The sequence below is a fragment of the Diorhabda sublineata genome, chromosome 11 (genome assembly GCF_026230105.1).
Source record: "Diorhabda sublineata isolate icDioSubl1.1 chromosome 11, icDioSubl1.1, whole genome shotgun sequence".
Classification (NCBI taxonomy): domain Eukaryota; kingdom Metazoa; phylum Arthropoda; class Insecta; order Coleoptera; family Chrysomelidae; genus Diorhabda; species Diorhabda sublineata.
Window position 1 is genome coordinate 6783576 of NC_079484.1, and position 18351 is coordinate 6801926.

Genomic DNA, 18351 nt, shown 5'->3' on the forward strand with positions numbered 1-18351 from the left:
ACTGTTTCTATATTATTGTATTAGATTAAGTTAGTACGGGCAACCTGTTCAATCAGAGGCCTGAGACCCATTGTGTCACCCTGTATTTTCCTGGAAACTTAGTTAACTAGCTAATCAGCCTCCCACCTTTTTCTCTTTTATAGCTTCATAGTTCATTGGGCAACCAAGGTCACATAGGCCCGTCGTGCCCCACCAAGGGCCGATATTCTTTGAAACGGTCATCAGGTGTATGTAACTTTCAATGAATTAGGATATTATTCCTAACCAGGCGAAGAGGGTGGATTGGTTTTGCTACAAGATGGAGACCCCAGTCACTTCGGCAATGAAGTCTAGTAGCTTTTCATCTGTGATGTGGGTATCGAGTTATCTCGCTCGTCTCACAGCCAGCTGTAGATTCGATCGTCCCTCTTATTTTTCGTAACTAGCACCTACTGTGGGTGCAGTTTCACAGCTTTTGGAGGTCGAAGTAAACCTAGGATTCGGCTCTGTTAACCCTGAGTCATCTGGACAGCCTTCTCATTTTTCATCTCCGCACCACTGATGATGCGGCTGCTGGATCTCATCACCAACATTAAGGAGCCAGGGCTCTTAGAGGGAACGTTTTATATCTTATTTTTAAGCATTTTGAACTCAAAATATTTTATTTTTTTTTTACTTTCTATATTTCTGTTTCTGCCATTTTTTCGAGGCAATATATTGTGACGTCCATCAGTATTTGATGTTGTTTCTCAATCAAGACAAGGGACTGGCAGAAGAGATGCTCGATTGTCTCTTTTTCTTCGTTATACACTTGGTAATAGTTGTCCCCATTTCTGGAGTCTTTTGCCAACAGTACAATGTCCAGTAGTCACTCCAATGTTCTGGATTGAGTTTTCATTTATATTTGGTCAAATCGCTTTGGATAACAGGCAATCACTTTGGTTTAACCATATATCCCGATGCTTTACTTTTTTGTCAATAACATTTTTCCACAAATTCGTAGATAGTAACACTGTTACTGTCTCTTCGGCATTCTCTCCTCTCATCCCATATACCTGCCTTAGAGTTCCAGGTACCCAGCAGAGGCTCAGTGTCACGATTTTGTTTGCTTTTGATACTAATGTTTTTAAGGCTGCCTGTTTTTTTTGCATAGATTGTTGTGTTTCTGTTTAATTCACCACTTTTCTTAATCAGTATTGCACTATTAATTTTATATTTATTTGCAGGTGGTAAAGACGACTTCCTTATTGATGATGAAATAGCTGATCAACCTGCTCTGATATTCGAAGATTGCACTAATCCCGTAACTAATGACAATAGTTCAGAAACTATGATGGAAAGTACTCCCAAACCTAGAAGAAGGATTTCCTCTGGTGTAGAAAGCAGTCCAATGAGCACAAGAAACAAAAAATTTTCATACAACCGAACTGGGTCTCTTGATACACTAAGTCCTTGTGAAAGTATTGCTAGCGATGATTTGATGATGGATTTTTGTTACAGCCAAAGTAGTGGATTGGATGATTGTGAACTGTAAGCAAAATATTAGTAGATTTGAACAGTAAATTTATAATTTCTATAATTAATCACTGTAATTTATATATATATAAAGTACCACATGCTCATTTTCTTATACCTATATACTTTTACAAAATTTTAAAATTGTCTCATATTTCTTTTTTATCCCAAAGATAAGATTGCAAATAACAAAATATACAGAAAATGTAAAATGTACAATACAAACCAACATATGAAAAAATGCGTTTAATAATAATAAAGCAATCATTTTATAATCCTGATTTCAAAAAATGTAATTTCCTTACCTTTTTCCCAAATATCATCGACCTACCATGATAATAATAGGTATACATAAATGTCATTAGGAGTAATGTTAAGCATAACTAACGATATTCGAGACTGCTTAGAAGGCAGAAAATACTCTCTTATAAATGAAGCATGATCTGGAAACACTGTGATTCACCTTTGATTGTAGTGAATGAAGAAGAACTGTGATTTTTCATGTTTCCAAGAGCTTTTTACTATATAAAAAATGGGCCTATTGCCAAAGATGGATACCAATATGAATGATTGGGATATGATACTAGGCATCAATTCTAAAATCAATAAATTAGAGTTTCTGTCAATTTAATTTTAAACCAAACAATATGATGAATACTACATTGATGTCTCTACTTACTATAAATAAAAGAAATAATTTGATTTAATTTTTAAATAATAGATTACGATTAACAATTTATAGGTCTACTTCATGATCATATATATGCATTTTTTCTTGAAATTTAGTTAATAGTTTATGAGTTGATTTGGCAATTATTTTTATTGTACCCTATATAAAGAGAAAATAAATCAATTGAATTTTTCCGGGAAATTGAGGAACCTACTTATATAAATATGAAAACTCCTTCACATAATAACAATTATTTGTAATAAGTAACAAACCTTCGGAGTTGAACATTGAAAATTATTTTGTTATTATAATAATCTTCTTTATAAAATGTCGATTCTGTTTGATTATTTTAAACGTTGTTCTAGACAAAATAGCGGATATCCATCATTAAATGACACTCTAACGCAACAACATCAAGATACAACAGAAATTCAAAAGGAAAACAGGGATTGGAATTCCATCTCGGAAAGTTATACGTTACATAGGGGATCAGAAAAGCACAATAAGGGGTAAGTCATAATATTATTTTTATTTATTTGAAAGGTGTTGAGAATTGAATCCATTTGGTTTGAAATACAATACTGCATATATATCTTATGAAGATAAATTAAACGAAGAATTCGTTTATTTGTAACAAAATTTGACTATGGTAATTTTTTCAAAAAATATGGATTTACATCTGATTTACTGCTTATATTTTTGATTAGTATGAGTTGATTGGAATATTTATACATATAAAATTAGATTTTCTTTGAAAAATTGTCAATCAAATCCTGTAGAACTAACTTTCCTATTTATAAACTCAAACTTTTGGTTTGTTGTTTGAATTAATAAAATATTTGATTCTAAACATACATATTCTACATACAATTGATGAAATTCTTTGTATTTATTATATAAATGACTAATAGTAAAAATTTTACAACAATTCAACAAAACTCAGTTTACAATTTTTTTTTCAATTCTGAATGTTTTGATTTTTTGTCTCCAAATACACAGTCATATGATCTCTTCCTTGTACACCCATTTCTCTTTTTGCCTATTATTTTTCTCGGTAGTAATTTTTCTTTTATCTTTAGATTCCTCTTAGTATATTTCTTTCCCAACCGTTTAACATATCTTCATCTGCCTTCTTCAATATCCACAGATATGTTGAGGTGAATCTTTTTATCTTTTCTATTTTAGTTTTCCTTGATATGTACTTTGATTTTATGAGTGCCTCCAAACTTTGTCTATTAAGGTTTTCAGCTTTAATTGTGCCACTGTTATTTCTTTGTTAACCCTAAGTATAGAAAATTGCACCTCTCTCGAATGTATATTGTTCGTTTAAGTTGACATAAAAGTTAGATGATCTTTATTATTTTTTATAACAATATATTTTTTCTTCTCTTGATTTACATAAAATGTTTTACTCCTTTTCTCAATTTTCATTTTGTATTTTAATTGTATTTACATCTGATCTAGTGATTATATGAGAATGGATTAGAATACTTATAATTATATTTTCATTGAAAAACGTTCATACGAATCCTTTGGACCCAATTTCTGTACATTTTCCTATATTATAAACTCAAACTTTTGATTTGTTATTTGAATTAATAAAATATTTGATTCTAAACATACTGTACAATTGATGAAATTCTTTGTATTAAATTATATTAATGACTAATACAAGAAAGTGATGTAATCTACCACTAAAAATTTTACAGTTAATTCAACAAAAATAAATTTATAACTTTTCCTTCTCAATTCTGAATGTTGTGATTTTTTATCTCCAAATAAACAGTCATACCATCTCTTTCTTGATCTCCCATTCTTCTTTTTGTCTATATTTTTGTAGTACTTGTACTTGTAGTCCCTCATAATATCCTAACCATTCAACCATCCTCCCTCCACTGGACATATTATTTTAAGTACTTGATAGTTCCTCCAATGTTGTTTTCTTTCAACCATCTTCAGTGCTTTTCCTTCTATAGATTCATTCTAGTATTTTTCTTCACCATCTATTTGTACTTGTGTTCATCTGTCTTCTTTAATATGTTGAGGTGTTTTGATTTTATAAGTGCTTTTAATGTTTCCAAACTTTAATTCTAATACTTCCTTTTCTTTTTTTATTGACCTAGGTATATAAAATTGGAATAATGATCCTGTATTTTCTTCTTAGTATACCTAGTAACCATATGTTCTGTCTTAATTTTTTTTCAAATATTTTACATCTCTTTTTCAAATTTTATTTTTGGATTTCACTATTATAGCTATGTCATTAATTAAAATTATACATTAGCATTTTTTTATCACGGATTGACTCATCTTTGTTTTATTTGGAGTATTCAAATTGTAACAAATATCACGTATGTCGAAACAAAACTATTTCAAATGTTATAACATATGAATGCATATTTTGCAAAAATAGATTGATATAAATGTGGAATATTTAATAAATCATGATATGGCAACACAGATATTTAGTTGGAACCTTGAACTGTATAAGTGATTGAAAGGTAAAATAAATTCAAGACATCTAATGTTTTCTTCTTCTCAGTTCTGGTGAGTTTTGGTTGCTTTCATCTTGATCACCATACCAGTACTTTCGGTACATTGTTTTATATATCTTATAATGTTGATTTGATTATTAGCTTTAGTATTAACTGTAATTAACAATATATGAATGGGACTCATCTGGTATCAACAGTAGGTAAAACATACTGAGATTAACATTTTAATAATAAAAAATTAATTTGAAACAGAAGTGATAAACAGAATTAAACTAGTACAGTACAAAATAAGGGAGAGAGGTATTTTTCAAGCATTAGTTTATATTGGGAAATTTAAAAGCAGCCTTTGATAGAGTCTGAGGGCAAAAATTGTGCAACCGATAAAAGTATTAAGGACATAAAGCAATATAATAAGAATAAGGACATAATACTTTTTTATCGAATAACGTATATATGGAATTTTACCACCAATATTCAACTAAATTTCATTTAATATATTCACTTGGAAGTCTCCAAATAATTAGTTTGTATTGGAGAATTTAAAAACAGCCTTTGATACAGTCCGGGGGCAAAAGTTGTAACAATGCATTTAGTAATATAATTTAAAGATTATTGGTAAAAATTTTTGATAAGGGACAAAGTGAAAACAAATTATTTTCAAATATGAACAGATCTAGAGAATTGTGACAGCTAATTTTTAAAATTAAAAAGCAAAAATGCAACCAATCAAAGTATTAAGAAGAAGAAGAAGTCTCCAAAGTATTAGTTTATATTAGGGAATTTGAAAGCTGCCTTTGATACCGTTCGAGGGCAAAAAATATGACACAAGAATACTCCTTTGATTCCTTTAACTCAAGGTTATTGAATTATGTACGTATCTATTAAGAGAATAATATTTTCCTAAAATTTCTATTCGTAAATTCTTTTTATACACATCAACAAAATTATTGACATTCACAGTTGATCTAAGTTCAAGTTTGCAAACTTTCACTTTGAATTAAAAATATTTTATGTAAACTGTCCATTTTCTAGTGAAGTCAAATAATTTTTATTTTCTTGTTATTTTATCCTTTCAAATGGTTACAAGGATATTTCAACACATCGTAGTTATGAAATCTGTTATAAAATTACAATCACTTTGTTATGTGTGAGGTTGAAAGATTTTACTAATTGTTTGAGAAATATTTTATGAAAAAATTGATATACAATGATGCATAAAATAGAAATCGTTTCTTATTTCATTGGACACTGATATGAAAATAATATAAATAACTGTAGTAAACCACAAAATAAATAAATTATGAGAAATCTAGTTTATAGAACCTTGTTTACTTAAGAGGATGAATAAAATTTTTATAATATACTAGATGTTTTATATTTTGAAAGGTATTACACCGTTCTGAAGAGGTACGAAAAGATTGAAACCTGTCAGTAGTTATCTGTCATGATTTTATAGTAGAAACACATTATTTATTAAATATGAGTATTGTGAATTTTAAACATTATGATATATAACCACCCTTTTACATATTAATAATATGCTGAAACAGCAATAAATAACGGATGGTTGGCTTATATTTTCCAAGTTTATAGAAAAATTAAAAGTTCAATAATACTTGATTGCACCAATTGGAGTAACAACAATTAAATTTCTTCTCAAGTATTAACTAATAGATAAGGAATAGTATCGATATCTGGTTTTTCACTAGATAACTAAATGAGAATTACCTAACATTTAGGTTTTTGTGATGGTTTTTTGAATATATAATATATTTAGATAAGAGTTTCAGAGCTACAGTTTTTTGCTTAGCGAATATTTCGGCCAATTCAATCTTTGGATTAAATAATGAAGTACCATAGCTCTTTTTTGTTGTTATTTTCATTGGTTATTTTTAAGCTATATAAATTGAGAAAATATTTTAATATTATTCGGTATAAAGATATTTGGAAATAGTTTGACATATTTTTGGAAATTTCATGTTTTGATTCTTATATAAATAACAATTCAGATATTTAATTAAATAAAAAGATGATATTGCTGTGGGTTTTAATGACGATAAATTCCAGTTTATTTTTTAAAGACAGTCTCTAAAAACAAATGACAGTTCGTTTTTGAAAAAGGCAAAATCTAAAAACAAATGATGATGAGACAGTCTATGAAAACAAATGACAGTTTATTTTTAAAGACAGTAACTAAAGACAAATGACAGTTCGTTTTTGAAAAGATAATCTCTAAAAACAAATGATGATGAGACAGTCTCTAAAAACAAATGACAGTTTATTTTTTAAAGACAGTGTCTAAAAACAAATGATGGTGAGACAGTCTATAGAAAAAATGACAGTTTATGTTTCAAAGACAGTCTCTAAAAACAAATGACAGTTCGTTTTTTAAAGACAGTCTCTAAAGACAAATGACAGTTCGTTTTTGAAAAGATAATCTCTAAAAACAAATGATGATGAGATAGTCTATAGAAAAAATGACAGTTTATGTTTCAAAGACAGTCTCTAAAAACAAATGACAGTTCGTTTTTTAAAGACAGTAACTAAAGACAAATGTCAGTTCGTTTTTGAAAAGATAATCTCTAAAAACAAATGATGATGAGACAGTCTCTAAAAACAAATGACAGTTTATTTTTTAAAGACAGTGTCTAAAAACAAATGATGGTGAGACAGTCTATAAAAACAAATGACAGTTTATTTTTAAAGACAGTAACTAAAGACAAATGACAGTTCGTTTTTGAAAAGATAATCTCTAAAAACAAATGATGATGAGACAGTCTCTAAAAACAAATGACAGTTTATTTTTTAAAGACAGTGTCTAAAAACAAATGATGGTGAGACAGTCTATAGAAAAAATGACAGTTTATGTTTCAAAGACAGTCTCTAAAAACAAATGACAGTTCGTTTTTTAAAGACAGTCTCTAAAGACAAATGACAGTTCGTTTTTGAAAAGATAATCTCTAAAAACAAATGATGATGAGATAGTCTATAGAAAAAATGACAGTTTATGTTTCAAAGACAGTCTCTAAAAACAAATGACAGTTCGTTTTTTAAAGACAGTAACTAAAGACAAATGTCAGTTCGTTTTTGAAAAGATAATCTCTAAAAACAAATGATGATGAGACAGTCTCTAAAAACAAATGACAGTTTATTCTTTAAAGACAGTCTCTAAAAACAAATGATGATGAGACAGTCTATAGAAAAAATGACAGTTTATGTTTCAAAGACAGTCTCTAAAAACAAATGACAGTTTATTTTTTAAAGACAGTCTCTAAAAACAAATGATGATGAGACAGTCTATAGAAAAAATGACAGTTTATGTTTTAAAGACAGTCTCTAAAAACAAATGACAGTTCGTTTTTTAAAGACAGTCTCTAAAGACAAATGACAGGTCGTTTTTGAAAAGATAATCTCTAAAAACAAATGATGATGAGACAGTCTCTAAAAACAAATGACAGTTTATTTTTTAAAGACAGTTCCTAAAGACAAATACCGGTTTGTTTTTTAAAGAGATAGAAACTTTTAACATAAACGAATTTTTCTTTTCCTGTCGTAGAAATAGAAAAGAGCCAATCCCATTAGTTTGCATTTGTCACGTGATTTTTCCTAATGCTATTATGGTATTATTGTTGCTATTGCTAGAAACATTTACATGGGGTTTTCATTTCATACATCAGTATTTCATAAAAGGTGATTGAGTGATGAGTTCAACTACAATGGTGGAATTAACCATTATTGAGGCGTAAGCAATTATAATGTCAATGGACTCTAAATTTTAATATATTTCTGTAATCAATAAGCACCAAGATGAGTTTAGAATTAAACGAGTGTGTTTGATTTGGGCACAGAACCAAGTCCGATTTACATCACCACAACAAAATGAATAGTTTGTAAAGACATAAAAGTTTGTTTAAAAAAAATTTCATGGGAAGGGCATATCGGAAATGCGATTCAATAAAGGCATGATAGTCTGTTAAGGAGGTGGATGAGTTCAGTTCTTTGGAAACTGATCTTAGCGCAAAACAGAAGGAATTTAAATTTTTGGATATGGTGGTATTATATGTTACTTCGATTTCAAGCAATTATCCACAACAAGCCCTAAGAATTTTAAAGATTCAACGACGTCAATCGTGTTTATCATTTGTTGTTCATCCTATACAATAATATATATTTTATTTAGTGGAATCATTTTGAATAAAAAGTATTGAATTCGGATGAGTTTTTTTTTTCGTCACGTAAAATTAAGATCATCACGAAAAACATAAAACAGTCTAGGAAGTAAAAAGCTGAATATTTACCTCTACTTGTTATAAATTTATAAAAATGGTAAATTCATAATGAAACACCAGATCTACACTTTCATATCTACAATTATCGAGTTTAATAGACAATCTAGAAACCACGGCAACGTCGAAAAACAACTGTAGCATAAACTACCTTTGTAATTACAACTGAAACAAAACAAGTATTGCCAGTCGGTATGTCGAATGGAACGTTGGGTTTATAGTTTTCTTTTCTTTTTTTTAATTCCTATTACTTTGGGTGACTAAAATATAAAATTCGATAACTAATAATAAAAAATGTTTAATTCGTGGATTACGTAAATAAATTGAGAGTTATGTGTTCATTTTGTTGATAAGATAACAATATATTTTCATCTTTATCGACAATGAGTAATACTTCTACAAAAAGTATAAAGGATAGTGTTAATAATATGAAAAGTGTTAATGGATATATCCCTGTGAAAATCGGATATCAGAATGGGTAAGAAGATGAATTTTGTCTATATATTCTTTAGAAATATTTTTGAATCGTTTAAAAATATTTGAATTTGTCCAAATTTGCAAATTACGATTTTCTAGACATTTCTCAAGGTTATTTCCACCATAAACACCCCCCGAAACAATTTTCTTTGTATAACATGAAATTTTCATCCAAATTAAGTTGGTAGCTAATCCGTTAATAATACAAAAGTCTATAGAATTAAAATCTCCTCATGTGGAGGACCAAGTGTATAGGACCTTTTTTTAGGTAGATTCATAAACTTGCCTTTCCGTTTGCAGTTGCCGTTTGCTGTTACAAAATTAAAAACATTGAAATGCATAAGACCATTCATAGTTGCCGTTTGACGATCGGTCTGCCGTTGTTGACTTTGTCGCGTTCGTAGAAATAGAAAAGAGCCAATCACATTAGTTTGCGTTTGTCACCTGATTTTGCCAAATGTTCCCAATAAAAAAACACAAAAATATAACTAAAACAAAAAGCAGTATATCAAAAATTTTAGGTTAACGACAGCAACGTCAAGTTTATGAATAGGGTCAATAAATGTCAAACGGCAAACGTCATTCGCGAACGGTAGCGGCAAACGGAAAGTCAGTTTATGAATCTAGTCGCGTCAATGAAGCCTTTGCTTCGGAAGTTCTCAAGAACAGCTCCGATTTTGATGATTTTTTTTTTAAATTTTGTTTTTTTATATTATTTAAAATCAGAAACCTTTTAGAGAGGGGACGGAACTATTTATATTGTTTAAACAATATCAACGACATTTATATAAAAAATTCAGTTTGGTCTTTATTTTTTTGTGAAAAAATCTCCGTATATTAATCTTATTGTAAAAAATAGTTGTTACAAAAAAGTTTTAACAAAAATTTAATATTAAAATAAAAAAAAAACATTTATGTGTTATTTATATACTTCTTTTTGCTTATACATATGTGGACGAGGATCTCTTTAGTATATTTCTCTTAATATTATTTTCGATGTTCATTTTTTTCACTAATATATATGTCAAGTCATGTCGAGGCGATTTTCTTTACCAATTTTCTAAATAGAATTATTTAGCTAAAGAACCAGCGCATTCTTTGTTGATCATGAGCAGTGAAATCAAAGTTAATAATACTGCAGTCGCTATAGATCCAAATTTAATTTTCCAACGTTTATGCTTTTTAAGAAAAAGTAACGATGAATTTCGCCAATATTTTCGCTACGAGCTGGCTCCCTATCCTCTTTCACTGTTGGATAACGCTGGAATGAGGAAAATGACCAAATCAACATTATTTGATGCCTTTGTACAATGCCAAACGGATGTTGGTGATGTTCATAGATTAAAATGGAAAAAAAATTAAAAATTTGCAACAGTACTAATGTTAAAGTTGTATTTGATGGATATAGTAATGATGGAACTAAAGTGTCTGAGAGAAATCGTAGATATATCGGCAATACTTCCATTGATTATTTATTTGAAGAAGACATGCCTTTAAACACAACGAAAGAGAAACTTTTAGGTAATAGCAAAAATAAAAATAGGTTTATTAATCTTCTCTGCAAAAAACTAGGCGAAAATAATATTGAGTGGAGTCAAGACGAAAGTGATGTTGAACAATTTGAAAAAGCTCGGTTGGAACTGTCAGTTTCAGATTAAACTAAAGCTTAAACTACCCTCAGGCGGCCGATGATGTTGAAACCGAAGTTTCAATCAATTTTCTCTTTCTATAACGTTAGTTCGTTTATTTATTATTTTTACTAGAGAGAAATACGAATTCAAATTTTAGAATATTCATTTACTTTCACTATATGATGTCATAAAATATAGATATTGTCATTGGCATCAATAATATTTGTTATTTATATTCAGTGGCGTGGCGTGGAGTAAAACAAATGCGGGCAAAGTCCCAACGGTTTTTTCTTCCGTTCCCAAGATCTAACGAATAAATTTATATGATAAACGTGCTTTTTTACTACATACCTACTCATGATAGTGAAAAAATATAAATAAGTAATGAAAAAAATATTCTTCGACTTTTTTCTTTACTGAAGTCTAATAAGGATTTGGAATTATTTTTCGCTGCTAAAGCTGCTTTGATTGAGAGTATTGCTAAACCAGATAATCGGTACTGCTTCAATATGTTTAATAATTTTTAACTTCTTTTTGTGGAAGTTATACTTACAGGCATATCTTCCAGTTCATTGGTAATTATGTATTGATCATCTGACTGGCGTCTTTAAAGGATCTTGGTATATTAGGTACTAAAAATTGTAATTCTTTGTAAAGCTCGTAAGATTCTATGTCTTTGCTTTCTCCATCTTGAAGTAGTAGACTTAAATCAATTCAGTACTTTAAAACCTCGAAATTTGGCAAATATTTTGCCGTACAAGAATCCAAAATAGTTAATGTCAATCATTATAATAAATAAAATCTATCTATTTCCAGCGGAATCAATAGGCTCATCTACAGCTTCATAATTAAACATTTTCTTTTTCTTTTGTGAAGCGTTTTCTCTATAAAAGTCAATGGAATCTCATAAATTCGTAGGCTTGTGCAGTAGATTCATTACAGCCTGTTTCTCGAAATTTGTGACATTTTACCAGATCTTAGATATGTTATTGACGCGGTTTAATATTTCGTACCGTACGTGTATCGGGATAATAAATTCCAGAGTTAGACCTTTAGGTCTGTCTCTACTTCCGACGCGGGTGTTTACTGCCAGTCCTTTTATGACTAGCTTCCTTTCTTTTTCTTCGTTGAGTAGGTACGTATACCGCTAAATCTCCTTATACTCGCATCTTCAATCTTTTATCGCCGTCGATATTTTCCCTGTGTGTGTTACCATTTTACCCTGGGCATCGATTTTCCTCTGCACTTATCTTTTCTAATTCTTCTTGAACTTGTTTGTCCGTTGTGTCTTCTTTCTCGGAGGATTGCCTCTCTGGTTTCTTCCTCTTTTTCTTGTTCTTGACTTATGTCTATCCTCCTTCCAAGGGGCAGTTTTCTATTTGATTTTCCTTGGAGACTCTGGCTTCCGTTGCTTGTTTTTGAGGGCTCTCATTCTTATTTGTTTCCTTCTCCTTTTCCATTCTCTTTGCCTGCTTTTCGATGAGTGTTGTCATTTATTCTAGTTGTCTTATTGTGGCGTCATTGCTTTTCCTCACTCTTTCGACAGATCTTCGCTGTTTAGTATGAAGTATGCGTGTAAAGAAACGTTTTACAAAATTATGTTGCCAATCTGTGAGGAGTGTGGCCAATATTTTTTAAGTTTTTATTTAATTTGATAATAAACGGATATTTTCGCGAGGCCCCTTTAAAAGAGGGGTCGTGGGCGAAAGCCCACTTCGCCCTCGTCTAGCTACGCCACTGTTTATATTTTATTGCTAAGCAGTTTCAATATAAAAACTATTAATAACAAACTTTCACTTCCTCCATTTCAAATCGGCACACCAGATCATATAATGGAACATCGCTTCCTTTTTTTAGACAAAAAAATCAATTAATATGCTCGATTTATTGAAATTTTTATCAGTACTTAGTTGGCATTTGTGGTAACAAATTCTAAATGTTCTGTAATGTTCCCGAAAAAACTTGTACTTAGAAGTTTTGTCTTTTTGCACACATAATCGATTTAATGGTTTCCGTGCTGAAATTGTTGGAACGGTTGGCATACAATAAAAATATTTGTTACTTCCAGAGTATTTCGTATTTTTGCTAGTTGAGCTAGAAAGACGTAGGCACCGATGTTTTGAGATGGTCTGAAAACTTTAAGGACGTACAGTTTCCAGAAAAGACGACGTTTAAGACGTCAAAATAGCGGATTGCTTCGGAAACTTAGATAGACAACATGAACTAACTTAAAAACTGCAAAATTCCAATAAAAAAAGTTGTTATTCAGTTCAACTCATTCCTAAAGAAGTAGGGTTCAGAAGTCGCAAAAAAGCTATTTACTCGGTACTGTATTGAATGCAGCGAACTTCTCCGCTATAACTACGAGTGCCCTTTTTTTCAACCTCCGATAGACTATAAATAAAAGACAAGTTCATATAAAACAATAATTTTATTACCAAAAGATTGGTATAATTATGGTTACTTTTAGACATAATCACCGAAGAGATTGAGACATTTGTCATATCTGTCAAATCTGTTTTCATTACGGCCATCTTTAAACTTTCGACACCATTCACGCACAACACCATCACTTATGAAGTTTTCCCCATACACACGACTCATTCTCCCATGGATTTCTGCAGCACTATGGCCTTCAGCCTGTAGAAAACGAATCAAACTTCGCAATTCACACTTAGCGGGAGTATCAACAATGGCGGACATGTTTACGTGGCTGTAGCACAACGCCGACTGACTCCTGAATGTCAACAACGCGCAACACGGAGCGATCGGAGGTTGAAAAAAAATGGCCCTCGTATAACTTGGGTATCGTAGGTCATGGAAAGATCGAGAAAAATACATTTGCTATTCTTCTCTCAAGATAATCCGAAGAAATTGATTATCGGAATATGCGTTAGACAATGTAATTATTTGGTGTAATGGTAGTATTAACAGTGTGTTCAGTATTTTTGTCAGCAGCAAAAAATTAATATTATATAATGAAAAAATTGGTAATTTTATCGTATTTTCCACATTACTTACCTCTTACTTTCTCCTCTAAATAACAATTTATGAAACGGAAGAGAGGATAGCAAATTGAGCTGCAATGTTTACAAAGAAACTGAGAATTAAGTTTTGCTCTGGTGATCGTTGAAATATGAAATACATTGTTGTTTCAGTTATTTTGCTGCTAAAACGAAACTTATGAAATTTAAATATCATTTTCCATTATTCTTTTGAAGATTTACGTTGGTTTATACAGAATAGGAAAAAAATTACTGTCTTAGAAATTTTTACAATTACAATTGGTACATAGTTTTTATCTTTCGAATACAAGAAAGATAAAAAGAATATACAGGGTGCGGCAGCATAACTTCCTTTTTTCAAAAGTTAATAAAACTTATTGTATGAATCAGAAAATTTTTATTCGTTTTTTATAATACAGGCACATACATAAAGTTTTGTTTTACTGAGTTTTGAAGATCAAATCAGTTAGGTGACGTCCCCCATTCTCCATACACTGAGTAAACCGATTTCTGGCGTTTGTCATGACTCTTGCCAGCATAGCAGGCGTTATGTTGGCAATTTCTTCCTGGATGTTCGTCTTCAAATCTTGTAGGGTCCTTGAACGGTTCACATACACACGGGATTTCAAAAAACCCCATAGGAAATAATCACAAGGGGTCAAATCGGGAGAGCGGGCTGGCCACTCCAAATCGCCCCTAATTGAGATAAGGCGCTCTGGAAGGTGTTCCCTCAAAACAGCCATCGATGTTCTTGAAGTGTGTGCCGTTGCTCCGTCTTGTTGGAACCAAGTGTCCCCTAAGTCCAACTCATCTAGCCGTGGGAAAAAAAATTCCTGTAACATGTTTACATACCGGTGCGAATTCACTGTCACTGTGACTTCATTTTCCTCAAAGAACCAGGGACCAATAATTCCACGTGAGTAAATTGCACACCACACTGTGACTTTAGGTGAATGCAAAGGCCGTTGATGCAATTGTCGAGGATTGGTATCAGCCCAGTAGCGCATGTTTTGTTTGTTTACGGATCCACACAAATGAAAATGGGCTTCATCACTAAAAAAAACAATAGCGTCCTCAGGAACGACTTCCAGAAAAACCTCACACGCGTTCCTCCGAGAATTGAAGTCACGTTCAGAAAGTTCCTGCACAATTGCCATCTTGTATGGATGAAAATGAAGATCATCATGAAGTATTCTCCTCACAGAACGATCGGAAAGTCCAAGGGCAGACGCATGTTTGCGCGCAGAACGCCGTGGTGATCGCAACACTGAAGTTCTAACTAACTCAATGTTCTCCGGTGATCTAATGGGCCGAGGGACTCCAGTTCTTCGTCTTGTCACACTTGCAGTTTGTCTGAACGTAGTGACCCACGTAACAATTGATTTCCGGTCCGGGACAGGGGCCAAGGGGGCTAAATTAAAGCGATTCCGAAAGGCGCGCTGGGTTGCGATCACAGAACATCCGCTCGAAAAGTAAACCTCAACGGCAAACGCACGCTCCTCACTGTTCCAACGCATGATGGCGACTGAACTGTGCCGGGACAAAACTTTATAGTCCCCCCTCTCGAACGAGACCACTAGCACTCCGTTACGACATCTACCGACTAAATGGCGAACTTTTTAAAAAAGGAAGTTATGCTGCCGCACCCTGTACAATAAAACATCGTAAATCCGAAATCGCTGGGAAAGGATTGGTTCCGGATTTTAGAACTAATCCTTTCCCAGCGATTCCGGATTTTAGACGTTTCCGTATTTTAGATTTAGATTGAATGCATTTATGTTGGCGCCATCTATCGCATTAGTTAATAATGTAAAAAGAGGGAGAGGTACACATAAAATATAATAAAATCGCGTTTAATACTGCACAAAAACATATTTATAAAATAATAATAAGAAGAAGATTAAATACTTTATAAACATATTCTTCATTCTATAGTTATGTATGGTGTCGCAACTAGTGTCAAATACAGAAGCTAAAAATTACGATACGAACTAATCAGTCCGGATTTTAGATATTCAGCGTTTTAGAAGTCCGGATTTAAGATGTTCAACTGTATATTTACGAATTCGTCCTTTGATATAGACCGAAAAGCCAGTCCTGTTCTAATTTGTTTGGTTTGGTAGGGTCATCGGGTATTTCTTTGAAAGTCTGTTTATTTTTTGTGACTGTAATAATTTCTAACAAGGCAATATATAAATTTTAAGCATCCGAAAGTTCGAGAAGGTAGTTTTAATTTATAAACCTAGAATCTAGTGGCAGTAAGTCAGTTAAAAGTTTGATTGCAATGGCGAGTGGATACAATGCTCCATCCGACAAGTCTATTTGGTTTTATTACATATTCTATCTCGACTTGACTATGCAGTACTTTGATCTCTGTGTCCGTTATTTTCCTCCACTTGTTTTGCTATTGCAAGTCTCCGAAAATCATCCTAAGTACCTTCCTCTCCCTATCTTAATCTTAATAGTCCTCCCAGGGGCTCCAAATGTTTTGTTTCCTTACAGCTTTTTGTCGCTTCTGTCACTTCCAAGTAATCGAACTCTTGGACTTTATCAAATATATACTTCTTGTTTTGCCCTGTCGTCACTTTAAATGGGTTGAGGTTATTCAGATTCATTCCCATCTTCATATATTTGGTTTTTTGTTCGTTTATGCGCAATACATATTCTTTTGATTTCTTTTCAAATATTAGGAACATTTTTCATTGTACTTATGAGTACCATATCATCTGCGTGAACAAGAATTGTGTTTTGTTATTGTAAATCATTCTTTAGGTTCGGATACCACTGTCGATAGTGAGTCTCCTTGCTTTAACTTTAAGATATTTTGAGAGTTGTAAGTACTTGAAACAGATTTTTTTTCTTAACTCGCTTGCTTGAAATACCAAAGAGGAGCTTCAGGTTTAATCCTTGGCCATAGCTATTGTTCTGTATTACCTTCAGTATAAAAATTTGTTCACTAGTTGACTCTTGGTACTCGCCCAAAAACATTCTCTATGCAATTCCAATTTAGGTTTCTTGGAATTATTTTGTATTAACTTTTGTCAGGGAAATATAAAACACTAATTAAACTGTTGAGTCATGAGTAATTTGGCTTAAATATGACTGTTTACAAAGCCCAAGGTCTGTTTACAACTTTGACATTTAAAAATATTAATAACAACTTTGGATGGTCATAGGAAGAAAAATTGAAAACTTAAAAGTTTATTAACAAAGTTCATTATCTAAAATTCATATGTTGAAACCAATTGCTGACCTAATTTCATCTTTGGGGCAACGAAATAAATATTTTTGTCCCTTTTCTGGTAGAACATCCATCCACATAGCAAATTCGTGACAGTAAACTAAATACTTAGTTCAATTTAAAAAAGAATTGCTCGGCAAATGAGGACAATCGGTATATTTATGTACAACTCGAGGTGGAATTTTCTTGTCTTGTTAACTAAAATCACTTGGTTTTATAAATGGCTTCGTTTTGTCGGTTACTCTAAAATCGCGATCTTTCTTAACTCTATTTTTTCCTATGGCCGTGCAATACAGAAAAGGTATTAAATTAGTTTTTTTTTTTTAACTTAAAGAACAGTTCGTCCATCCAATTATTGGTTTATTATTTTCTCTGCCGAACAGTTGCTCCGACGATCCTTCGTGGTTAACTTACTGTAACAGAGTCATTGATCTTCATTGTTGAATCTCTCTTTCTGCAACATTGCCGTTTGTAATTTTAAACTGTATCACCTACAATGTTGTTTAATAGTTTTTGTCTACACTAATATAAATTTTGGTGGAATGACATGCGCTACGTCGCGCTTAGTCATCGTTTTGATAGCAAAAATAAAAGTTGTTGGTGTACCGGTATTTGGAGCATGGAATCGATCTCACGTGGGTCGCAGTCGATTGAAAAAATACGGTACCCATGGTGGGTATCGCGTTTGGTGGTTCTTAAAACGGTAAAATGAAACAAGTTTATTTATATATATACCTAAAAGTCAATTTGGATGGTACATCGACCTTTTCCTGCTTTAGGAAGTCGATAATCCCCAATAAAGAATATCGAATATTTACATAAGATCAGTGGAGAAAACGGCATCTTATAAATATAAAAATATAGACTCCATATCATACTACTCAAGAAACTATTAAAATTATTACGCTTTTCGTTTGATAGACCAAAGAAGTGTCTTTACATGCATAATCTATCTAAAGTAAAGTGAAGACAGTTATTTTTAATCCCATTGATGGTAAATACAGCTAAATGTCGTGTATATGTTACAGGAAAAGTGGATTCTCCAGTAAGAG

At 31.8% G+C, this 18351-nt stretch overlaps 1 protein-coding gene across 9 annotated transcripts in view; it reads left to right on the forward strand.

Annotated features, from left to right (window-relative positions):
• Window positions 1-18351, forward strand: part of LOC130450059 (uncharacterized) — a 98338-nt gene that overhangs the window by 62171 nt on the left and 17816 nt on the right. For all 9 annotated transcript variants that reach the window (XM_056788222.1, XM_056788224.1, XM_056788218.1 and 6 more), the window contains 2 exons: window positions 1206-1509; window positions 2530-2673. In XM_056788222.1, the coding sequence (XP_056644200.1) occupies window positions 1206-1509; window positions 2530-2673 (448 nt within the window). The remainder of the gene's footprint in view (window positions 1-1205; window positions 1510-2529; window positions 2674-18351) is intronic.